The 26,494-nt window shown below is 38.1% G+C and overlaps 2 protein-coding genes across 2 annotated transcripts in view; one reads left to right on the top strand and one right to left on the bottom strand.

Moving 5' to 3' along the window:
- Positions 1-16,769, bottom strand: part of LOC145663053 (uncharacterized) — a 35,999-nt gene extending 19,230 nt beyond the window's left edge. The window contains exons 1-3 of the mRNA XM_081729213.1: positions 16,492-16,769; positions 10,741-10,902; positions 3,384-4,888 (exon numbers count right to left, since the gene is read on the bottom strand). Of these exons, the coding sequence (XP_081585339.1) occupies positions 3,384-4,888; positions 10,741-10,902; positions 16,492-16,635 (1,811 nt within the window). The 5' untranslated portion in view covers positions 16,636-16,769. The remainder of the gene's footprint in view (positions 1-3,383; positions 4,889-10,740; positions 10,903-16,491) is intronic.
- A 254-nt stretch (positions 16,770-17,023) lies between these two features.
- The window catches only part of LOC145663054 (uncharacterized), a 75,544-nt gene continuing 66,073 nt past the window's right edge, over positions 17,024-26,494 (top strand). Inside the window, exon 1 of the mRNA XM_081729214.1 lies at positions 17,024-17,286. Coding sequence (XP_081585340.1) covers positions 17,152-17,286 — 135 coding nt within the window. The 5' untranslated portion in view covers positions 17,024-17,151. The remainder of the gene's footprint in view (positions 17,287-26,494) is intronic.

Here is a 26,494-nt window from a genome sequence, read left to right as displayed (position 1 = left end):
TATAGTCTCCTTCGCTCCCTCCCTCTCTTTCCTTCCACCAAACCCTCTAGCACGTCTCTCATAATACAGTTCCTCCTCAGCCAATATCCTAACCAGTTCCTCTTCCTCCTCTTAACAATATCTAGAATTCTTCTTGTTTTCCCTACTGCTAATATTTCTAACACCTTCTCATTCATTTTCCGTTCAACACAGCTAATTCTCTCCTTTTTTCTCCATGCCAATGTTTCGAAAGCCTGCAATTTTTTCATTGCTTTTGCGTAATGTGAATGTTTCTGTCCCATAGAGTACATATTGGAATCAGTAAAACAAAATTTCAATATTTAATTGGAAGTTTGTTTAATACAAAGATTAGCTAATCGTGGTTGAAAGGAAAAATCTGACACCTTTAGAGTGTAAAAATAATTTTGCAATTAATGGTATTTCAATAATCTGTGCCGTCTTGATTTTCTTACATGTGTCTCATGGGTAGCCTCCTCAGTTTGGGAACCAGTGGAGTGTTGGATTTGTTAAAAAATAAAAAAAAAAAAAAATACGAAACGTTGTGATTTAGGCATATCTTATAAGTAGTGATGCGTGAGCACCCATTAAAAAAATAAAGGTCATCATCTATGTTATACACTATCATCATACTTACACGAAGTTAAAGTATATTACATTTAGAAACATACATTGTATTTCCGTTACTATTGGCGCATTGTAGAGTTTATTATCCCTTATATAAATAGCAAAAATTTACCTATGAAAAGCTTGAGATTTCTTAAATGCAAGATTTGCAAGATTCTTGCATGCAAGACCTAGACCAAGACCAAGGGTTCCAGTGCAAGACCAAGACCAAGACTGGATATGCAAGACCAAGACCAAGACCACCCCGGTCTTGGTCTTACATTTGCTCATCACTAATTTCTGTTGCATTTCTTGATATATGACTTTTGCCAGTATTTTTCCTTGTATTCAGTTTTGTTATCATTGAGCATCCCCTTGTGATGTGCTGTATTCTTTCTTGACATTTGGTATCTTCTGCAACTGTTGTCTTGTATTACCACAGTAATAACAGAGAGAAAGGAGGGGTACATCTAATAGACAGAGAGAAAAAAAAATAGAAAAATACAAAGAACTAGTTCAAAATATAAAAGGACAATGGAAGACCAAAAATGTGAAAATAATACCCACAGCAATATTGGATATCGAAGTGGTCCACTGGACGTTGAGAACTGCATTTGAAACAATCTGAATTGAAAACGTCACAAAAAAAATACTAACCAACTAACTAACTATGGCCTATGGAACCCGGAGGTTCAATACAGCGTCCATAAAAGCTCTCCATTGACATCTATCCTCCAGTCAACTGATATTTTGTATTCCTATTTCTGTGAAATCCATCTTAATTGTCCTCCCATCTGCGCCTAGTCTTCCTAATGGTCATTTTCAGATTGGACTTCCATTAAAACTTTGAAAGCGTTCCTACTTTTTTTCATTCTGGCTACATGACCTGCCCACCTGAGCGTTCTAGACTTGATGACCCTAACAATGCTGGGTAAACGATATAAACTATCTAGTTCCTCGTTATGAAGTTTCCGCTACTCACCATTCTCGTTCCTCTTGGATCTGAATATTCGTCTTAGGATCTTGTTCTCAAGTATTTTGAAAAAAAAATGAAATGAAATCTTTGAGTTTTACGTTCCACGGTTATGCCGGTTAGGCTAAAGGAGACGGTGATGATGAGTAACGAATGGAATGGTGGAATGCAGAAAGTGGGAGGAAACGGGAGAAACCCGAGAAAACCCACGCACACGGTGTTTGTCCACTCAAGTACTTTGAGTCTGCGTTCTTCCTTCAGAGTAAGCGACCAGGTTTCGCAAACATATATTTTAAAAGCTTCAAATTCCTCGACGACAAAAGATTTGAACTGAATAACAACACGAATTCCCTACTGTTAGTCGACATTTAATTTTTTTGTGAATATGGTTTTGGTCTTAATACTGACCGCAGATATTTGAAAGTATGCACTTTATCGAAAGTATTGTTTGATATTTTAACGCATCCATAATTTGCAATATTATGATCTCGACGAACCTCCATGTATTTAGTTTTCCCCGCATTATTAAAATGAAACAATATTTAGAATTTATAATACTTCTAAACCCAGTCCCTGCAAGCGTTTAATAAAAGAAAATACAGAAATGAAATCTTTATGTTTTACGTCCCACGGTTATACCGGTTAGGTTAAAGGTGACGATGATGATAAGAAATGAATGAAATGGTGGAATGAAGAAAGTGGGAGGAAACGGGAGAACCCCAAGAAAAGCAACGCACGCGGTGTTTGTCCACCACAAAGCTCACTTGCCGCGAGCTGGGATCGAACCAAGCACCAGAGGTGAACACTCTACCACTGGAGAAAATACAGAAGAGCGTAATATTAGACACACGCAAAATTTTAAGGAACTTTCTGCAAACCGCACTGTAAAGGGAAAAAAAGGAGCGGGAAAGTAATTTACTTGGATAGCCTTGTATTACTATATCACCTACTCGGATGAGGAGTGGAGAAAATGCAGAGTAATACTAGTAATCTGATTGATTTGAAGCTTAATGTCCCTTTCAGTACCAGGGCTGTAAGAAACGCTGACCCACAGTTAGGTTACGAAGTTACACAAGCTCCCACCGGAACTTCCAACTCAAGTTTGAGTTTTAATGTCCTCATGCACCTAGGGTGTTGCTATTAACGTGGACTCTGAACCACGACCACAATTGGATGGTCCCAAGCCAAAACGGACTGACTACATTTTTGATGAAATTGAAAAAAGAATGACATTTGTGTTGAAAACTGAAAAGTTCATCACTCGCCATAGAATCCACTCATCACAACAACTTACTCCATCCTTTGGCAAACTAAAGAAGTTACAAACTTGGTTCATCCTGGCATGATTCTCAGTTCACAAAATGTGACTCTATCTCAATTTCATCAAAAATGTAGTTAGTCCGTTTTGGCATGGGACCACCCAACTTGAGTCCGGTATATTTGGCGGGTGCAGAAACCAACATGCAAGATCAACATCAAAGTACAAGACGTTTCCCACCACACTATTCCGCCTCTAAGAGCTGGACTACAAGACCACAACATCAGTCCTGGAAGAGAATCCAGTTAGGGTCTCGAGTGTCAAGGAAGCGTTACTACCACACAGCAACGAGGGAGCTAATAATAATAATTTGGTGCTATGTTACAGAGCTACAGACAAGTTCACGGTAACAGTATAGAATAATTAGAACTAATATATTATACTTAGGAACAATGCTCGCTTCGTTAGATTTATTCCATCTTACACACACACAAAAGTCTCAATTCTTTTGTTGAATATATAGAAGTATCTAAAATATTAAATGCTTACCTTTCACTAATAGGCTCCTCCTTGGTTCTACAGATATCATTGGCAGTTTGATTTCTGTTTGTACTGGAATTTAATGTTGATTTCTTCAAAGGACTGGCAGACTTTTCAACAACAGGTTCCTCCTTGGGTTTAGACATATTGTTATAAGTATGGCTTCCGTTTGTGCTGGAATTTGATGTTGATTTCTTCAAAGGATTGGCACAGTTTTCAACAATAGGTCCCTCCTTGGGTTTACAGATATTTTTAGAAGTTTGATTTCCGTTTGTGCTGGAATTTGATGTTGATTTTTTCATAGAGCTGGCAGACTTTTCAACGATAGATTCTTCCTTGATTCCAGAGATACGATCAGAAGTTTGATTTCCATTTGTGCTGGAATTTGATGTTGATTTCTTCTGAGGACTGGTAGACATTTTAACAACAGGTTCTTCCTTGGTTCCAGAGATATGATCGGAAGTTTGATTTCCGTTTGTGCTGGAATTTGATACTGATTTCTTTGAAGAACTGACAGACAGCGGATAATTGTCAGTACTCAGTGGGTCCACAGACTTAGTAGGAACATGTCGGATATAGATTTCTGGTTCCGAAATTACAGAACCAGTTAACGACACTTCGTTGGTTGACTTGTTAATTCTGGCTTTGCAACCTGAAAAACTAACGTATTCATATTCGTTAGTTTTTTTCTTCTTTTCTTGCTCAAAAGTATTGAAAAATCTTTTCTTAGGATGCTCTGCATACTTTTTGAGAGCTTCAGATGTTTCATTAAGTTCCTTTGTTTTAGATATGGTTTCGTTAATGTTTGCCAAGTTTTGTACCACTTTGGCACAAGACAGTAAATCTTCTGTACTTTTGTGTTCATTCTTTGACGGAGAAGTGGGCTTAAGAGGACTCTCGGGTGTTTCGACTATCACTTCTTCATAATCAAGTTTATCATCATCATCTTTGCTAGGATCCTCGTCAGTCATCGTTTCTTTCGACTGCGTTTCTAGATACTCCCTTACAAGAAGGGAAGCAACTTGCTTCACTGAATTTTCATATTGGTCCTCGAGAGCCGTAAAACTGTTTTCGTCCCCTGCATCTACAACTGCCTTGTTAGCAACGATGTTATTGGGCTTTTCCGTTTTCTGAGAAGATTCACAAGCATTTGAGGTGTCATTGTTTGTGTTGTCATCACTACCTTCTTCAGTATATTCGTTAAACATAATTTCCTCTCTTTCCACCACAACGGAATCATCACTGTCGCTACTCGACTCGTTTTCATTATTAATCAGGTCTATTTCATTCACTTCATCATTTTCTTCTTTTTCGACATCATTTATCTCCTCCCAGTCTCTTTCAAGCTCCTCCCTTTCATTCAATTGCTTCTGATTCTCATATCCATTCAATTGCTTCTGATTCTCATCTCCATTCAATTGCTTCTGATTCTCATCTCCATTCAATTGCTTCTGATTCTCATGAAGTTGTGATGCAATGGCTGAAATCGGTACCATTATCAACTGCAACTCACACTGAAACACAAAGCAAAAACTACGTTCTTAATATACGACATAAAAAAAAAAAAGAAGCATTGGATTTTTAAAAAGGACTGAAGCACACAAAAGATAAAGACCATATACAGGGCGCAAAATTTCAAAGTCAGATGCACTCGCCAATCCAAAAATGATGGTCGCCAGTATCTTTCACGTACAAATGTGAGAGGTCATCCCCACCCCCTCCAACAACGCCTTTGGTTTGACAAAGAAAGAAATTACATCGGGACATAAAATTTCAAAACTAGACACTCAATAGATTGAGGATAATAAATTTTGAATTGGACAATTCGTATACATGTTAAAAAAAAAATGTTACCTTAAGACTTCACTTTTGTGTAACGCTCTCTCTCTGCACTGAAGTACCAGTTGACGATTGCAGTTTTCAGATCAAAGTCCTTAAGTGAAGAGCTATTGATGGAACCCTATCCAGTGTGTCAGTCTTCAGTGAATTCCTGTACGCAATCTTAACTATGTTGAGGTTTTTTAAAAAAAGCAATTGGTTTAAACCAAAAAGATTTAAAATGTTCGTAGAAGTGTAAGTGTTCGTAAAATCTTGATGAACTCACATTTGTGGGTTATCAGGTTTCACTCCCATATATTATTCGTATTATATTCAGACTTAAATTCTTCATACATTACTCAAAGAGATCATACTACAAAAGCAACTTTTGTTTTTTTTATAAGTTTATGAATATTTCTTTTGTGAATCTTTTGTAGTTTGTTATTATTGTTATGCAATTGCAATCAAAGAAAAATTCTAAATATTGTTTCATTTTAATAATGTTTACTATTGATAAAATACATCGAAGTGCCGTACTTTTTGGGGGGGAGGTGGTCATACAAACCCTACGTGAGGCATTTATTGAAATTAAAAGTATCTTTGGTATCTATTTATGTATAAATGGGTCAGAGCTAAAGTGGACTCAAATAATTCGTATCTTTATTCACTTTTCTTACTGATATGCAAATTAAATCGTTATATTTCTTTAACTTGGATTAATGAAAGTCGTAGTGAACTAACTTGGACTAAATTAGTTCTTCTGTACTCTGCAGTATTTTGAAATTGTCCATGTGTAATTCTGTATAAGGTTTCACTTGTGCAATTGTTTATCTTTTTGTCCTTCTGAAATGACTCTTGACAATAATATTAACAGTATGTAAAGATCAGTGCAACGTTTTTATCAGGAGTCCTTCTTGCGTGAGTCGGCAGACATATCGCATTTGTGACCAATTAGTCCCGGTTTCGAGTTCAAATGGAGAAAAATTTCACTCGGATATAAGCTGAGAAGCTGTTTGGATTCCGCTTTAAGCTTATGTGATCCCTTCAGCATAACCCGGTTGTTGCATAATAACACCAAGGCGAAACAAACTTATTTTTTTCCACATGTGATATATATAGAGCAAATTATTTAAACAAAACAAAACAAAACAAAACAAAAAAAGCGGGTTTAAACCAAAAAACCGAGTTTTTTTTTTTTAATAAAAACTTTCGTTTTTGTCAACTCTGCTCACAGGTAAAGCTGCACAAAATGTGACAATTGGAAGCAAATTTGAGAATCTCGTAATTAAGTTTTCATTGTTAATCTTTTTCAGTATCTGATTCAATGCCAATAAATAAAACAAAAGTTTATTGTAATGTCCCACGTGATGATGTGTATAAACAATTCCACACGCCAATGTTTACCCACACCGCCACGTGGTTTAGCAAGAGGATTCCACATACCAGAGGGATCTGCTATCACCTGCAGACGACGGGCTTAGTTTCGCCACCCCTACTCTGCCCACTCCGCCCAACAGGATCGCAATGTTTTGAGCCAACAAACATGGCGGAAACGAAAGTAGCCAATCAGACGATGGCAGAAACGAGAGTAGCCAATCAGACGTGCCGATGCTCGGTTGTTTTTTGGCTTCATCGATTTAATAGGATGAAGATACATATGGGCAGATCCTCTATTTATAACATCCTTGTTCTGGCTCCTCCCACGTAGCAGACGATGTCAACTGAGCAGCAGCGCCACCGCCGCCCAAGGACCTCTATAAATTGGCTGGACATCGGCAATTCGAGACCAGTTTTCTGGTGTCCCTCCTACTGTTTGCCACGGAACATTAGGAGTAACCTAACCCCAGGGCCTCTTCTAGTCTGCTTCGGGACTACGCCTATCCTATCTCCTGGCTTAGCCTGCTTCGGGGTTCTGTCTGGGAATCCTAACCTCAGCCGCTTAGCCTGCTTCGGGGCTCTGTAGAGATCCTGTCTGAGACGTTACGGTGAAAGACTACCTATAACTAACCTTGCATACTTAGAAAGATTATTTGTATAATATTTTGTAAAAATACTTTTTATAGTAGAAATTTATAATAAAAGCCGGTAGTGGGAATCGATTCCGGACGCTCTTTTTATTAACGCTCTATCTTTAACCTATATGGGACAAAGTTTTACATTATATTCTGCTAAGACAAGGTCCACTTTTTCACTATAAATCTGGTTGCAAGTATTTAAAAAAAAAAAAAAAAAGTTTTATTTCTTCTACACCAAATTCAGGGATTTTCCCTCAGTGATAATTATTTTCGTGCGAAACAGAAACTGCGCAACTCTGTGAGTTTAGGCAGAAACCATTTCCACTGAGCATGGTCGCCAGCTCTAAATTTCTAGTCGCCAGCGGCAACCTGGCGACCGTGAATTTTGCGCCCTGCTATATATATCACTGAATGAAGTGTCATAATTACCAAAAATAATACGAAACAATGCAAAAACTATTTCACTGGTATATTCAGCATGTTTTCTTACAAGTAGTACATGCGTAAAGGAGTATGTTAGGGAAAGACAAACAACAATAAACGATCTGCAAGTTAATAACGTATTTTGCTACATATACAATACATAACTACGAGAGTTGGGGAGAAAGTTATCACAACCTGTACGAGGGGGAGTCCGAAAATAAGTTTCCCCAGGCGATTGTGGAGAGGTGGGGATGTAAGACCAAAAATAGCATGTGGCATTAAAGGTCAGACGTATCATTATTTTTCCACGTAAGTACCACGCACATTGAGACATTTGCCACACTGGTCTATAAGCTTCAAAAACCCTTCCAGGAAAAATTCAGGGCTCTGCATTCGGAAGAAGCGTCCAACAGCTTCTGTGACTTCAACATTTCTTCCAAAGTCTTCTTCAAAGCCCGAAAACAGATGGAAATTAATGAGTGCGAGATCAGGACTGGGTGGGACGATGTCAAAACGCGCATTCTCTCCACAGATATCAGGCTCAGACTGAGAGACTCTTCTCCGCTTTGCGCAGGCGCTGCAACGACGCCATCTGCAGGATCGCGGGCGAACAATACCGACTTGTGTCTGGGTGTGGTGCGTGAAACTACTATCTTGTTTTCTCCATTGCTGTTCGCTTTTCTGGGGAAAACGATAGGGGAAACTTATTTTCGGACTGCCCCTCGTAATATTTCAACAATAGACGGCGTATTACACATATGTTATATACAACTGAAAGAGAATCCATAATGGATATTCTGTTGGTAGGAATCATGAAAGAAAACCCAAGCAACCCTGTGACATAAACATGTATTAATACACATGTTATAAGAACTCGGCCACAACGCCTCATATCTTGCCTTCCTTTTTAGGCATGGACTTTCGATGTGTGGCTCCCTCGCCCCCCCTATGTATAATCCAAAGTGTGAAGTGTAAACTTATACACCTTAATTTGCATTTTTGATATTTAATTACTGTTATCTAGTTTAGTGTTTGTGTACTTGAATTCATTACACTATTAACAGTGCTAAAACTTCATCATCATTAAACGTTAAAAGTGTATACTCCCTAAAACTGAATGTTTAAACGGAAATATATTTTGTTAAAAAAAAATGTATCCCTCCGCCTATCTTTGTCTCAAAGAGGGAAGCGCTCGCGTCTGGCGGGCAGTGGGAATCAATATGTGAAGTTACTCATACGTTTATAGAATTCTATCCCACCTAGTGGAATTTCTGTCATTTTTCTTTTATAAAACTGTCAGAACCTAGTGCAACAAATGGTTTTTGAGAAATAATGAATTTCTACATTCTCAATATAAAAAAAAAAAAAAAGAAAAGAAAAAGAGAAAAATGTTATGAGTGTTCCAATTTAAAAGTAAATAACATATTGAAAGAAATATAACTTCTTCAACCTGGCAGCAAAGCTTTCCGTTATCACCAAGAAGTGGCGAAACATTTATAAAAATCATCGATTGCACACCAATCATCATATACAACAGTGAGGATGAGTGTAATAATTTCCTTGAACAGTGTATAATATAAGAAGCAAACTCCAATGTAAATAAACGTATCGCGTCCGCGTCACGAAAGGGCCAATAGATGTCTTCATTTCTGTTATCTCTTTCCTCTAGTGAAATTAACTATGTGTTAACAGAATTAGTGGCAAAACGTAATATATCATTATATTTCAAATTAATTTGGTCTTCATGTTCTGCTCAAGTTCACGTAAAAACGTGAAAAATTAATAATTCAAATCGTCATAAATTATTTTCATGTTTATTTATTATTTTTTGCGTGATCATTTATTTATTTAATACTCTTAGCTTTATATTAAAAGAAGTGATTAACGTTCCAGGTAAGCGTTTAGTATATTTACATGTATCAGATACTGATTAGTTTACCATGTGGTCCGGTGCAACACAGTGCAAGCGGACATTATCTCTACTACTCAAACGTTACGTGTTAAGTTCAACCTTCCGTGAGTCTTACGAACTCCCACCCCGGGGTCATAACAGACATTCCAAATACTCGAATCGAAGTTGTATGAAATTTTCGGCGAGGGAGGCTTTGACTTACATTGTTAAATGTACCGCGGACTCCCGTTAATGATTGGTGGGTAGCCAGCATAGGATCCCCATCCGTTGTATCGTGGCTTCTTCCCAAACAGGGACCAATGAAAAACAAACCCACTACCGTTGTAATGTACAGAAAATTAAACAAATGTTCCCTTGATTTTGCTTCATATATTTACTACGGATGGTATATTAGAATAGAAAATAAATTAATTTCCTTTTCCCTTAGCTGTGTGTTGAGTAAGTTATGATCTTGTTTACGAACATAACTTGACGAATAGTTATATAATTAGTAGAAAATATAACACATTACAGCGTCCAAATGCACCTTGATTACACTACATTGTTTCAGCAATCTCTGTTCCTTCGTCAGTTGCTCTGGGAAACTCACATGACTTCACTTCTCAGAATTTCATTTTGTACGTTCTTTCGAGTGTCCACTTCAAAAAAGTTTAATATTTCACGATAATGCTCTATGGCTGAAGAAGACGATGAGGATGGTTTGGATTTGATTTCAGTTTAGCGTCCCTTTCAGCAGCGAGGCTATGTGAGACGTTGACCTACAGCTTAACGTGAAATCACATGGATGATGATGATGGTAATGAAAAATTGAGGAACGAAGAAAATTAGAAAAACGTGAGAAAACCCACAGGCACACGGTGTTTGTCTACCACATAATCTACTTGGCGGGAGCTGAGATCGAACTAGGGACAAAACAGAGGTAAGCGCTCTGCCACTGAACCCTGCGGCACTAGAACTCCTTTTGTAACTAGTTTTGTAGAACTTGTGTTTACCACTGAAAAACACTTGTAAATGAACTGTTGAGATTGTAATTTAAGATATTACATGCCATTTTACTTTTTCAACTAGTGCAATTGGAGTGCATTTGAACCCAGAAAGTTGTTATATTTCTTACAAATTAAATTTTTACTTCATTTACTTGTAATACTTCTAACATAACTAATACAAAATATTACGAACGAAAACTGTTTATTCTTACCCTGCTTTTAGAATCGGCTACTATGTCACCAGAGAGAATGTTTAAATTGTCCAACAAAAGCTTCTGTGAATGTATGCATTTTTTACGAAAAACATCAATCATTTCCAGCGTACATACGCAGCTATAGCATACAGTTTTAGGCAGGCGATCTTCAAAGGAAATCTGTAAAGAGCAACAAAGAGATCGTGAATTCAAAATACAATACACAACTGGCATTTTTAATCTGGCAGTAATACTATTCATCTTTAGGTCATATAAACTGAGAAAGAGTTACCCCACACTTGCCACTAGTGGCTACAGGATGCATATCTAATGACTAGAAAACCATTACCTATATCCAAAAAAATTTAAAATATTTTCAAATTGTTTCGAAGCTTACTATTCTCTTTGTCAATAACATGAATTTGTCTAAACGGAAGATATATGGCTAGGTGCGTGCCTTCCTGTGGAACAATTATGGAGACAAAATTAAATGAAATCCACGCTACATAAAACTGTACTGAACATGACTTCTGAAAAAAAAAAAAAAAAAAAAAAAAATTACACTGTTCAATATTAAAAGATTGATATATATTCTTCTTGTTCGAGAAAAATGTGCAGTATTCCTGATTATGACAATGTATGTATCGTTCTGATGAATTAGAAATTAATTTAAAATTTTTAAGTCTATGGAGGGGTAAAAGTAAACAAAGATTTATCCTTTCTAATTTATGCTCATTGACAAAGAGTCCAACGAGCTCCGAAACAATAGGAAGAATTTTTAATTTTTTGAATAACAGATAAGAACTTTTTTCCTTTTTGAAATTTACCGTCCGAGATTAAGGTAGACGGGGATGATGATAATGAAACGGTGGAATGAATAAAATCAAAAATAACGAGTGAACTCAGAGAAAACTCACGCACACGGTGTTTGTCCACCACAAAGCCTACTTGGCGGAAGCTGGGACTCAACCAAGGACACTACCGCACCAGATATGAGCGCTCTACCACTGAGCCACCACGGTCTCTGAACTTTCTTCCTTTTTATTTTAATGTCCCACGATTACGTCCAGAAGAAGAGAGGCGGTGATGATAATGAACGAAGAAAATGGTAGAAAACGGGAGAACACCGAAAACCCACGAATATATGTCTACCACCTGCAAAGCTGGCCCGTTACCTGCCTTACCATACAGTTATAGTCATATTCTCAGATTTTGTTAAAACTTGGTGCAATTATCGGCTTCATACAAATACAAAGGGGAGTAAGGAAATAAGTTTCGGCAGGCGACTGTGGACAGAGGTGGGGATGTAATACCAAAAATAGCACGTGACATTAAAAACCAGACGTACCTTTCTTCTTCCACGTAAGTATCACGTACATTGAGACATTTGTCATACTGGTCTGTAAGCTTTAAAAACCCTTCCAGGAAAAATTCAGGGCTCTGCATACGGAAGGACCAAGCAGCTTCTGTGACTTCAGCACTGCTTCTAAAATGTCTGCCGCCAAGTCTTTTTCAAAACTGGAAACAGATGGAAGTCATTGGGTGCGAGATTAGGATTGTATGGCGGATGGGCAAGGTGCTCCCACCCAAGCGTTGATTGAATTGACGACACCACTTGTTTCGAATCACATCAGGCCCATAAGACTTCCACGAGGCGGTTATGGATCTGTGCTCCCGATACTCCACGTGCCTATTCATAGCGGACAACCGTTCGCACTTCCTCCTTTGACCACGACGTCAAAACGCGCCTTCTCTCCATAGCTACCAGGCTCTGACTGAAAGACTCGTCTCCGCTCCGTTCAGGCGCTGCGATGGCGCCACCTGCAGCATCGCGTGCGAACGATACCCACTTGTGTTTGGGTGTGTTGTAAGTACAACGGCTGTCTTGTTTCCCCCCCATTGCTATTCGCTTCGAGAGAGGAAACTTATTTTCGGACTATCCTTTACATATGCAAAGCTTGCATAGGTCGTATCGACAAGTAGAATTATTATGTAAACATCATACTGATTGGAGAGTGTAAACTATATTAGTTGGTTGGATTCCAGACATTTCCCTATTTCTCCTTTCAAGCAGAATTTTTGAAAATGTTGGGACTCGTGTACCAAAATTTCTAATGACGAGTTTATATACATAGTTTAATTTTCCTGAATTGAGAGGCTCCTGAGAGACTACTTTTGCCATAATTTTTTATTCCTCTGCCCCTTTAGGATACGCATTCTCATCTAAGTGACATGATAAAAATCCAGTTTGAAAGTGGGTTATCACCATGTCTCTTATATTCAAAAATTCATTTCAAACGGTTCTCACTCTCTCTTTCTCTCTCTCTCACACACACACACACACACTACTATAAAAGGCTAATTAGGAGCTTCCACCAAACAAACAAACAAATAAATAAATAAATCTCCTATTTTCTTCACTTTTTATGGAAAGTATACGTATTTTTATGGGGTCTATATTTTTTTGTCGAAAAGAAAATACCCGCCATATAACTTAAGCGAAGATGCCAAATACAATTTATGAATTGAAACCAACATGGAAATGTAGTCAACTTCGGAGACCCATGATTCAGCTATGGCGACTGGTAGAGTTATAACTTTCGTTGTGGTATATGGATGTACTAAGACTATATTTTATTATAGTGTGGTTCCTGCATAAGTGTCTCTTAAAATTAATTAACAAATGGACGTCAGTTTATCCGAAAATTAATATTTGCAAAGTTCGTGCGCACTTCCGCTTCGAATTTTAAAATTCTGTTTTCACAGTTTGAAAAATCTAGTTAACTCGCTTTCTGAAACAAATTTTGTATCGCTTCCATGCGCAACCGTTTTTTTTTTAAAGAAAAAATCGAGAAATTATAAAAAAAGTTTCGAAAACATCCTTTTTTAAAAAAATCTGAAATTTTGAAAGCTTATTTACAAATTTACACATTTAGAATGTCTTATTGATTTTAAAAAATAAATTAAACTACTTAGAAATCTACTATTAATCCTTATTTAATGAATATAAGCTGTAACCATAATCCAATTATCGGCGCATTATTGTTTCCAGTATTGCAAAATGGGACAAGAAAATTCGCTCACTTCAAAAAGCCTATAATATTAACCCTTTCCACTACGATTTATTTTCTAAATTCTGATAATTGAAATATAAGTTATAAAAGTGTATTATAGATGATTTATTATTATATAACTTTCAAAACATCTAATTGTTTCAGAAAGGGAGTATTACCTAGGTTTTACAAAATTTACAGGTAAAATTCAATACTCTGCATGGAAATACATATTTATAAGGAACAAATTTCTGTAGGTGACAGAATTAAATACAAAGATAGCTGTATTTTAGGTTTACATTTTTAGGGTTACTAGTGTAAAATCACTACAAGTGATATACGACGAAGTGAGTGCATATGAAAAAAGACTGTATTAACTTTTTTTTTCTACACTGACCATAAAATGAAATAAAATCTTTAAGTTTTACGTCCTACGCTTATGCCGGCTAGGTTAAAGGAGACGGTGATGATGAGAAATGAAATGGTGGAATGAAGAAAGTGGGAGCAAACGGGCGAACCTCAAGAAAACCCACGCACATGGCGTTTATCCACCACGCAGTTTACTTGGCGCAAGCTGGGACCAGACCAAGGACCCCATGCACCAGAGCTGAACGCTCTACCACTGAGCCACCGCGGCCCCCTACCGACGGTATATTTTTGCACAGTGAACAGAGAGTGTATTTTATGTTTACATGCGGAGCGATACTAGTATGAAACTACGAAAAGTGCTATTGAAACTCGCATTATTGCCAAAACCTACTTGTTTTCACTGCCCTCGCTTACGGGTAAATCCACCGTCGCTGATGCGTCTGCTTCCTTCGGATGCATCTACGTACGTGCTCACCCACTGCGAGCTGCTCTGACTCGGTTAGATAGCATTCGTGCTTTTTGCTGGCCACCTACTACAGGCTAGTATGTGTTTCTGCGCTGCAGTTTTAATGCCACAATCCGGACGCCCTATTTATACACAAATCGTAAAACAATTGTAAATTTTCAACAATTACTTCTGGTGGCCAGCAGCCTTTAATTTTATCTATGCTAAATGGGATAGTGACATGTCGCCGAGAGCAAATCTTTTTGAGAACAATAATGAAATTAGTAGAAAGTACTGTATTATTTAGTTTCTTCCCCAAAAAGCTGGTAGTGCCTCTACCTCACTATGTGCACATGGAAAGGTGGTTTCTGACAGTTGGGTAGAGCACGTGGAGTACTGAGGCGCTGTTGCCAGAGGCTCAGCAACAGAGTCATCACCTCAGGCGACAAACTTAAGACGTTTAACAAGTCGTCTCAACTATCGGCAACAGCGCGGTCAGTGACTTTCGTTGCCTAGGAACAGCGTGGAAGAACAGTGCTATGATTGGCGAACAATCCTCCCTCTTGTTTTGTTTACAACATGTGTGTCTGTCAGAGGCCACCTTTCAGTACCTCGATAATAGTAGTGATTACGGTTTAAGTTATTTGGGATAAATTATAATTACGGGAGGCAAGAATTCTTTCGTAAAACTTCACACTTTTTTGATAACTACAGCCTAATTTGCGTTCGGTTAGCTTACGTTCTACTTACCTTCATGACTTTTACTGATCGACAATAGCTTTCAAAAAGGTGTGCATACTTCTCTTTTTCCGGCAATGCTTAATTTTTCTACACTGTACACTTTGTATTTCTATTCCATTTATTTCACATATCACTCACACATTTAATTACGCTTCATTACCAACAACGCATTTCTCCTGTCAACTTTTTAAATCTACTTTTGCACCCTGCTCCCCCGCAATTAGATTTAACCCGTTATTTGTAATTGTGGTAAGTAGAAAGTGTGGACATATGACAAAAAATACAGGGCATAAAACACGAACTAACTAGTGCTAAGTGGCCAGTATAAAGCACGAATGGTATATAACCTATTCAGGGCAGGAGTGCCGAAGGGGAACCTGAGTGGAAGCGAGGGGGTGCGTCCGTAGGGTGCAGGCGCGTCAGCGATGCGGTATACATATAAACAAGGTCTTTTACGACGGCTCACTATAAATCACAGTACCGGCTCCAGAGCCGTCGATCGATTTCGGGGACATAGTAAATACCATCCTAACTTTTTAACAATTATTTCGTGTGCCAAAATTTGATTTACACGTCTTACAGTAAATCAATGACAGTATGCTTATAAATTCGTAAATAGGTATGCTCCCCCGCAAATATTTAATTCCATGTTTCTTAGGATTGGTTTCCGAATGTCATTAAAAGCGTTAAACAATTATGTATCAAGTTACTTCTCACTATTAATGTTTCCATCAACATAATTATTTATATTACGAAAACCTCACTGCAAATTTCACATTCAGTCATAACCGAACAGCTGGACTACAGGAGCAACAAAGTTGTTGACATAACTGGATCAACAATAACCACAAAAGTAGCATTATTCCAAGCGAGAAAAATATCTTTACGTAACATATGACAACTTTTAATTGTAATCCGTATGGCTTAACTTGAGTTGGAAAGATCTTCGTTGAAAGTCAACTAACATATACACTAGACAATTGTAAATACGTATCCTCACTCTCAAACAACTTATTAACAAACAAAGGGGCAATACTTTATCCATTCCCGCCGTAAACAAAGTTTCAGTATAGTACAGCAAGCTGTGAATTTTTACTTTGTCAAGTTAAAAAGACAATTTTATTTTGTTCATAACACAACTATGTGTATCTGTATACTTACAGGTATGTGCAAGTTCGTTTCAATTTTGACGAGAAGCGGTGCTGCTCGTCCTTCTGAATCAAAAATATCAATCCTATTTTCAAAGGAGTCTGTACTTGACGCACAAAGCCTACACAACTTTTCGTACTCCACAATGCCGTCCATTTTGCCACACTTTTAAGACTGTCACTTTTAAACTGTCAAATAATTTGGTTCAAAATTATCATTCTTGAAGAAAACACTTGTATATAACAGTTTCGTCGCCATTTAGATTTGTTCCATAGCAGTAGTACCAGAACTCTATTCTAAAATGTTATGATGTAAAAAAAAATAAGATAAGCGCACAACTTTAATGTTTTCTTTCTTTTGGTTTCGTCAAAATGTTTATCAAAATAATAATGTAGTAAGCTGAAATCAGTAAAAGGATATTGTTGCTCAACGTATAAGTGTGCATTAACCATCGTATTAATAAATCAAATTGCAATATAATTTATAGGTTCTTTTTCGTAAGATTCATGAGGACCATTATTGTTTATGGCTTACTACCACTGATTATAGACTGAATGGTGTTTATAGTTGAACGTGCCGCTAAGGAAACAAAAGCAGAAGAAATTAACAAAAACAAAGAAACAAATTAATGACTAGAAGACATACACAATTAACGTAAAATATATTGAAAATATGGGAGAAGAATTTAATTTCTCAGAGTTGTGTCGACTATGTGCTCTTAAAAATGGAATTAGAGTGCATATTTTTGACAGAGAAGGTGAACAACGTCAATTACTGCAGAAGATTCGAACATGTTTACCTATAATGGTAAGTAATGTGTCCAGCGTAGAAAGCTCGTGTAATAAGCTGTCAAACTATAATATACGTAAGAATATTACGCATATAACTATTTAAATACATATATATATATATATATATATATATATATATATATATATATATATATATATATAGTTAATTGTTATTATTGGTCATGCCGTTATCATAGTACAAATATATTACTGTCAGACATGCATGATGATGAAAAAAAAAAGTTAGTATAATTCATGCAAACGAGGCTTACGTATCCATTGTGTAAGAACAGCGTAGGGGTTAAGTGCGGCAGAGTAGGTCCAGCAATATTGAGAGTAACCAACCTACCTACCTTAAGCTAACCTTAGCCTTAAAATGTTGGACCTACTATGCGGCACAAAAGCCAAGTGTAGTTGTTAAATACTTTCCAGCCTGCAGTTTCAACCTGTTACATTTCCTATTTAGGGTTAAGTTTCGATAAGCTCCGCCGCGCCAAACCTATATTCTAAACAATCGAATGAAAACAAACCTATTCATAAGTAATTGTGGTCATGTTGAAAAGCTGGCGGGGCTTAATAGAATAAATGCCTCAATTTATATTGCTGTATTATTAAAATGCACTAATTTGTGGTGGCGTATTGCCAGATATCAAGACAGCGTCAAAAAGTATGTTCCCTTACTATGCAATTGTAATGCAAGGCGAGTGACTTCGTTTGCATAGAACGTTCCTTAGGTTAAAATTAATTGGTGGTATAGTCGCTTGGTGAGTGAGGATCTTTGTCTTCGTTGGGAGATACGCCAGTTTGCAAAGTATCTTGGTTAGTGGGATGTAAGCGCGTGGGCTGCTGTTGCTTCTTTCTTCTGTGATAGTGGTGGGCTTCCTGTCTTTCTCCTCTCTTTAATTTTCAGTCATTTGCTTCATCATGTTAGGAGATTAGAAGTATACGTGCATTAATGCATGGATATTTATTACACATCTTTAATTTCGGATATAAAATTGGCGTAAAAATTTATGTGTTACGGATTCTGACGATTTATGAATAGGATGTTGTGGCAGCTTAGAATATTTATGTGTCTTTTAGGGTCATTTGGGTTGCATGTTCTATACTGGCTTTGAGGGAGGAAGTTTTCTTGGATTGAGGATATCAAGGAAAATTTTTATGATCCAGTTGGTAAGTTGTTGAATGGTAGTTTCAGTGGCTGTTTTGATTAGGTTATACACTGTTTCAATAGAAATGGACTCTTGGGCTTGTGAGTCGTGTTCTTTGTTATCTTGTAGCGCTACTTGCTGTTTTTTGTGGATGTTCCTGTGACTGCAGTGGAAGATCAAGGTGGGGGCAGTGACTTCTGCTGTTATGGCTATTTCCTCGGTTAGTATTTATCTTCTTGAGTCTGATTCCCATAAGGTCATCTGGAAGTGGCCAAGGCTTCCGTTGGGACGATCTCATGAAAGGGCGGCTGATGCTGCTGTAAATGGGCTTAATACGGACGTTAAGGGTAGGCACTTCTTCTGGTTCGGTGCCTATGGAATTTGAAAGTGGCGTAGAACGTCTTACTTCTTGGGTTTTGGCATTTCTTTGTGTGTGTGCCTCGCGGTAGCTGCAGCATATTAGCTTATTTTGGCAATCTGCTGCCGTGTGAATCTACTGGTAATAGTTGGGACATGGGAAGGAGCGGGGAGCACTTGTAAATTCGTCCACACATCATCATCTTTTGTTGTTAAAGTATGCTCCAACGATGATTAACTTCGGGGTATGGATAGATCGTCCGATCATTCGGGTAGGTCTATGGTTGGATTGGATTCGCACTAGATTATGAAAATGAACGCATTGTCGGAGAAAGTCGTCTCCCACCGCCTGCTATTACACACGTAAATTTCACAATCAACTTGGGATATTTATTTATTTATTTTGACTTATTTTACATGTCGAGGTTAAGGCTATATGTAGCCTTATCTACCACCTAAACATGACACAAAATTGAAAAATCAAAGGATATAGCTAAGAATAGCAAAAGAAAAAAAAAAGTTAGAAAGTAAAAAAAAAAAACACACAAGAAACAGACTGTCACTTGAACACACACACACACACACACACACACAGACACACACACAAATATACTGCTACACGAAAGTACATACATGTTATAATATGTAATAAGTGTTGGGTTTCATATCTTTATGACAAGCTTCTCTATTGGCTCTTCTGTCTCTGTGTCCATTCAACCCTGCTTCGATAACAATAAATTATAAACTGCTCTTTTAAAAGATGCTAAAGATTTTGACTCACGTACCGAGGTTGGCAAAGTATTCCAATCACGACACGTTGAAATTATAAATGATATATTATTGCTCCTTCACTTCTTTCCCTTCTGCTATAAATCCAATGGATCTATAATCGGTGGGATGGCATTTCTTCAGATACATACACTTCTTAAGAGGAGAAGTGTATGAAAAATACCTTCTCGTTGTGGTCGAGGGTTATCCTTGGCAAGATGTCTTATACAATATTTATTAGGCAGTTTTTGGTGGAGTCTCGGAGGTATGCGCTGAGGTATTTCTATCCAGTATGGGAGGGTAGTGGATTGTCTTTTGAGGTGGGTTTGTGTTCTTTACTGCAGTGTGTGTTGTGATTCCTGTTTATGGGGGTCTTGGTGAGGAGTTTGTGAAGAAGTGTTGTTCGAGATGAGGGGGAGCTATTTGGTCTCCCTGCTTGTATGGGTACTGTTCCTGGTTAGAGCTGCAGAGTCCCTGAGGCAGGACTCTAGAGCTTGAATAAATTGTCTGGATTTTGCAACTTTTCTTGATTTCCACCTTCGTTTTGCACTGTGCTTGTGCAAGAAGAGTCAATTCGTGTTAGTCTGTCCAAGTGTAAATTATGTTCAGTTTCCTTGCCAGCGTCTATCGGCAAACCTGGTACAGTACATAATACCAGAACTTCACCTTGCTATCTCGAATGTTGAACTGATAGGCAGTGTCCCTTCCTTACACTTGGATGACTCGACGCACTTAGTTTGAACGTTTACAGAAATGGAGCGCACTGGTGTGATTTTTCATTAACACTAATGCTGGGTCTTCCACTGGCGAGAGCAGAGGAGCTCAATCGTTGAGTCTGCATAATTACAGGTGATCAACATTTGTGTTTTTCTGCTGTGGGAGCAAAGGATCTCGACGAGAGCAGAGAGCTGAAGTTAGGCAGCTGTTTCTGTACTTGCTTAAGCAATTTCTCTGAAAGAGGGAGCACTGCAGTGTGTCCTTGCTTACTAACATACGCCTAGTACAGTTAAAGGCGTGTTTTGTAGAACTTGTGTTCCTTTACGCGCATGGGGACCCTCACAAACGCACTTTCTCCTGTGGACCTTCCAGCTTGTAGTGCCTGGCGTCAGGATGTGGGACCTCCATTGCCCAGTTCTTCGGAAGTGCAGTCAGTCACTGGTCCTGCAGGTTGGGGGTTCTGCCGGGCTCATCACCCAACTTTTAAGACTTGCGATTGAGCACAGTACGAAGATAAGCATCGAATGTGGACTGCTTTCTCTGGACGAGAACCTCGCTATGGTCTGTTTCTGATAATAGGATTTGTTATTTGAAAGACGCATGGACCCGGAGCCATGGGTTGGAGGAGTGAAGCGCATGCTCACCCAGCAGGACCAGATAGAGCGGTGCCCAAAATAGTTAGTGGGAGTCTTGGGAAATGGATGGCCAGTAGACATCTCCCTCCATCTGAGGTGGACGTGCACCCATCCGGGCCGTCTGTTATGTCCGTCCAGTGTTCGTGTTGTCTGGTGTCCAAGTCTTTGAATATATAAAAATTTAAAAAAATAATTTAGAAAAACAAGTAATAAAAGCACAAAAAGATAAAAATAATTTCGCTTACTTCATTTTATTCAACAGGTTGTTTCTTTTAGTTCCGAATTTTTGTTTTTTGTTGGTTTCCCGGGGCCATGCATTTCTGTCGACCGGAATGATTTTCTTGCACTCCCATTCACCTTGACCGCGTCGGCTCCACGCTGATCCTCCTGTGAAGGCGTGTTTATGGATAGCCAGGGCAGTAGCGTAAGTTCTTCTCGCAAGCGCCCCTGTGTGAAGTTACGGTGTTCACACACATTTTCTATCTATCAATGTAAAAAATGAAAATGAAATCTTTGAGTTTTACGTCCCACGGTTATGCGGGCTAGGCTAAAGGAGACGGTGAAGATGAGAAATGAATGAAATGGTGGAATGAAGAAAGTGGGAGGAAACGGGAGAACCCCGAGGAAACCCCACAAACGGTGTTATTTATCAATGTATGTTTAACATCAACACTTCATGGGTACTAAAACTATACAATTGGGTCCTGGCTCACCCTTTCGTAAGAAACTCAAAGCAAACGAGAGCGAGACAAATCGTAAGATTTCGGTCGTGTGGAAAAGACAAATATCGTGATACCTGTAATCCGATATCTTGTAATTAAAGATAAAAATACTGATAGTGCCAATGCTGAAGCTAACCGTTCGAGGGCTAGTAAGGACTTGTCCCCTTTTCTCATTAATAAAGTTATTACTTACAATACCGGGCAGGTTAATGATATCAAGAAATTACAGAATAACACTTTATTAGTTAAAAGGATTGACGAGAAGCAAACAGCAAAGTTATTAAAATTAACTGCCATTGGACCAGTGAACGTGTCGGTAGAACCCCATCGTTTACTGAACGCCTCTCGCGGTATAATATCATGTTGGGACCTCCTAAAGGCCACCGAGGAAGAGATTAAATCGGGTCTGGTTGACCAACATGCTGTAGAGGTAGTTCGCCTCAGAAGTAAGAACTCAGGCGTATTCGTTGCTACTCGGTCACTGATTTTTACTTTCAGCTTGCTGACACTTCTGGACTACGTGAAGGCCGGTTATTGTCAACTTAAGGTACGTACCTATTTTACCAGTCCCCTGCGCTGTTTCAAATGTCAACACTTCGGGCCACCAGCACGCCGTGTAATGCGAGAGCTGCTGTTTGTCCAAATTGTGGGCGGATAGTCATGGCGCGGAAACCTGTATAGCGACCAAACCCGTTTGTGTCAAGTGCAAGGGCGAGCATTCTGCTTGGTCTCGGGACTGTCCAGCCTTTCAACGCGAGAAACGTATCCGAAAGCTAATGGTTGTTGAGATTATCTCTGCTGCTGATGCTAAGCGTCGTTTAAAAGAATGCATCCCTTCCTCGCTTACTGTACCCTTTGCTACTGTTGCAACCAACGTTTCCACCCAAACTGATCTTACTCTGAGAAAAGATACTCCAACCCCTGTTGCATCGACTAGCGAATCCCATAAAACCCCATGCATTTCTGTTACTTGTGATCTTCGGCAAACCAGCTTATCGCCGTTCACCTTATAAGCCACTAAAACGAAGCTCTGTATTGGTTTCTGTCTTTGGTTCATCGTTTCTCAACCGCTGTGTCGCGACACATTAGAGTGTCGCGAATACATGTTACGTGAGCGCGAGATTTTTAATATCTTGTAAGATCGATTATGTTCGTGCTTTAAGTCATAAGTTTCTTTTATGATAATATGTTTCTATTCAAGAGTCTTACGAAATTTGCTTGTGATTTGTATCTTTTAGTTTTTTCCGTAATAATAATAATAATAAAAAAAATGGATGAAATTTTGCGTGTTTGCTTTCTTGCATCTAGAAAGAAAATCACAGCAGGAGTGTCGCAAAAATTTGAAACGTACTTTGGTGTGCCCCACAGGAAAAAGATTGAGAAACGCTGCTTTAGTTAACTGGATCCAGTCTCTACTTCGTATTCGTATTTCTACTTTTTAATATTATCCTCCCATCTACACCTAGGTCTGTATAGTGTCTTTTTCCAGTTGAAATTTTGAAAGCGTTCCTGCTTTTTTTTTTTTTTCCCTCATTCTAGCTACATGACTGCCAACCTGAGTCTCCTTGACTTAATGACCGTAAGAGTGTTAGGTAGATGTTATAAATTATGCAGTTTCTCGTTATCAAGTTTCCTCCATTCTTTATTACTGTGTTTTTTGGGTCCGAATATTCGCCTCAGGATTTTATTTTAAAGTAGTTTCAATTTGCGTTCTACCCTCAAAATAAGCAACTTTGTTTTAGGGATGGCCGGATCCGAAGATCCGGATCTCAAATCTCGGATCTGGGTTTGAAATTCGGATCTGCATCTGAAACCCGGATCTCAGATCTTGTTTCTTATCCAAACCCACAACCCACCCAAATTGTGATACACTTGAATATCAAAAATTCACTGAAAGTAATTTCACGAAGTCCTGACAGTGAAGAAGAAAACAGAAAATTAAGACGGATATTGACAAGTCTATTTGTCTCCTTCATTCTACACTATAGATCAAATGCTTGCCTTACTAAAAAATAATCTGATTTGACCCGGATGAGAATTCGATTGTCGAATCTATGGTAGGTCCACCCGGTTGCAGGACCGAGATGAAATACACACATATTTATATTTGAAACCGGAATACAAAACTCGAATATTTAAAATTCCTCAATACACCTATTTCTTTGACAGTTAAGAAAACAAACAGTTAAGACAAGTATTGACTAGATTTTACGTATATTTATCTTGCTCAGTCTGCTCTAAATATCAAATGTATACCTTACAATTAGATTTAATAATTATTTAGTAAATCACAATATGAGCACCGAGAATAAACTATGAATTTTGGTGCCCCTTATCTAGATTTGAAATTTCGGATTCATACATAGAATCAGGCTGAAAGATAAATATTTGAGATCTGGACACCGAAACAAGTGCTAGTACCAAGATCGTAGCCGTTTTACCTAGGTAATGCGAGCGGAAGGCGAGCACTAATTCCGCATGTACCGTACTTTGGGGAACACGAGAAACTAAAAACAGATAAATATTCTTTTTCAGGGACAAGTTGCGCTTTAACATGACTTCATGAGTGTTGTGTTCAAATACGAAAACTGTAATGGCGACTTGTTTGAAATAAGTGCCTTTTCTTTTCTGGCAATAAAGTTAGGTACTTTCACATTGAATAAAAATTAGCAAAGCACATTTCATTGATTAGAGTGCTGGTTCTTACGGAAGCTTTCACACTGAACCGAAGATTTCCTCATGTGGGTATCGGATTGTCACAATTCACCTTGCTGAAAGACGTGGTTTATCAGGAGGTCGGCCAAGATTCTTTTGGACTTAGCCTGTAGACTGCTTCTGGTCTCAATTATTCCTATATAACAAGACTAACCATATATAAAGTTGGTTCGAAATGATTTAAAATATCACTAATTGACCTTAAGGGGATAATCGCGATTTAAAAATTCGTAAATCAGAAGAGATGTAAAAGTTAAGCGTTAAAATAAATCCGATAATTCCTAATGCAACCTAATGATAGCAGTAAAACTCCTTATGTAATAATTTCAAAGCTAAGATTAACAGTTTTGTTCCTAAAGAGGGTTTATGGCAACATAGAATATTATAAATCCAATTATCATAAGTAGTACCTCTGACAGCCCCGCATTTCACATCACCATTGCCCTTCATCCTGACAAGTTGGCAATTCACTTACCCACAATGACTTTTCAGGCATTCCAGCGACATCAATATCTCAGTTTGGGTTTGGGATCATGCTTCGGTGAACCTGGACTATCACCATCAGCAGCTATTAGAGTATCAGAACTTATTTCTGTAGTAGACAATGTGGGTAACTATAGCTTTTCGTCTATAGAAGACAGAGAGCGTGCCTTAGATGCCCGTGATCATGGGTTCAATTCCCGGAGAGGCACTCAACAATTTCGATGTTGACCCAGCATCGTGAGGACAATTGGGGAGTTATCTTAAGTAAGAGGTAGCGGACTCCAGTCTAGAAAGCCGGCATTAGGGACTTCGGGTGTCGATGCGTTGATTACACATCCCCACTTTCAACGTAGCCCGCTGGTAGGAACCAAAGGACTGTCGTGCCAAGAATTTAGTGTGTTTTAATTATCATAAATGGCTTCTTTATTATTAAATTTTATCCAATATTTTCTTTTCAACTAGTTTGGGAAACTCAGAGCTAGCTACTTGTTTTCTTTTTAATTCATGTTCATAGTTAGCACAACTAATCACTAAGGAAAAACAAACTTTTCAATAAAATTCGCCTCGCGTCTTTCGTAGCTCTAAGTTTAGTTATTTTTAGTTTTCTTTCCTTTTTTTTCTTTTTTTTTTCAAGTTGAAGGGCGGTTTATCATTTTCCCCTCGCTTTCCCTATTCTTTTTTCTAGTTTTACCTATGTTTCTTTGCACGGACATTGCGCCTATACGCACGTGCTTAGTGTGTTCGTTTACAAAAGCGGGCCATTTTCCTGCCACTATAGAAAGTAAGAATGCACTGTATCAGAGAAATATTAATTGACGTATGTAAGTGAATATATCTGTGGCGAAGTCATAATTACTCAGTTTTTGCATCGTACATAGTTTCCTCATCCTTATTAATCTCTTCACCCCCGCTTCCTGAATTCCAGTTCTAGTATTCTTTCTTAATGGGGGACTGATGATGTCTCATGTACGCTTATTAACTATACCAGCAGCAATAAAGAAAGTACGGTTTAATTTGCACTAATTTTAAAACATTACGTTAATTAAATAATAATAATAATACGGAGCGAGCTCAGGCTACTTGTTAGGATTCTTGCTTCGCAATTGGATAATACCGGGTTCGAATTCGGAGATCAGCCATCCTGACTGAGGATTTTCCAGGGTTGTTCCTCAGTTATACTGGAAAAATGCTAGGTTAGTACCTTGATCTAAGGCTCTGGAGACCTTCCTTTCATTCCTTTTCCAATCTTTGATTACTACAGTGTAAAATGGCTTCTGAGGATGTATCTGGTAGCTTATAGTAAATAAACAATAACAACGTAATATATCTTCACGAAACGTGTGGGTTAATTTAACTACAGCCTTACAGACCCAATAGATGGCTAAAATTTTAATATCAATTTCCTGACTTTTATATACTATTTTCATATTGTTTCAATTTTCACTTTTCTCATGTATGTTCCCACCGAGAATTGAACCTGAGATCACATGAACAAATGCGAATATGTTAAATATTTTTGAACACTTTAATATACAAAACACAAGACGCTTCAATGATACGATGCATGGATATGTTTTGGTTATGTCTTGCAATGTATGATTAAAGAAGCCAGGAGGATGAAGAAAAAATAACAGAAATCTCATTTGTATTTACTCCTTCAACAAACTCCCGACCTC

This window comes from Thermobia domestica, chromosome 10 (assembly GCF_964235325.1).
Source record: "Thermobia domestica chromosome 10, izTheDome1.hap1.1, whole genome shotgun sequence".
NCBI classification, from domain to species: Eukaryota; Metazoa; Arthropoda; class Insecta; order Zygentoma; family Lepismatidae; genus Thermobia; species Thermobia domestica.
Note: the sequence above shows the minus strand (reverse complement) of the source record. Positions and strands in the feature narration are given on the sequence as shown.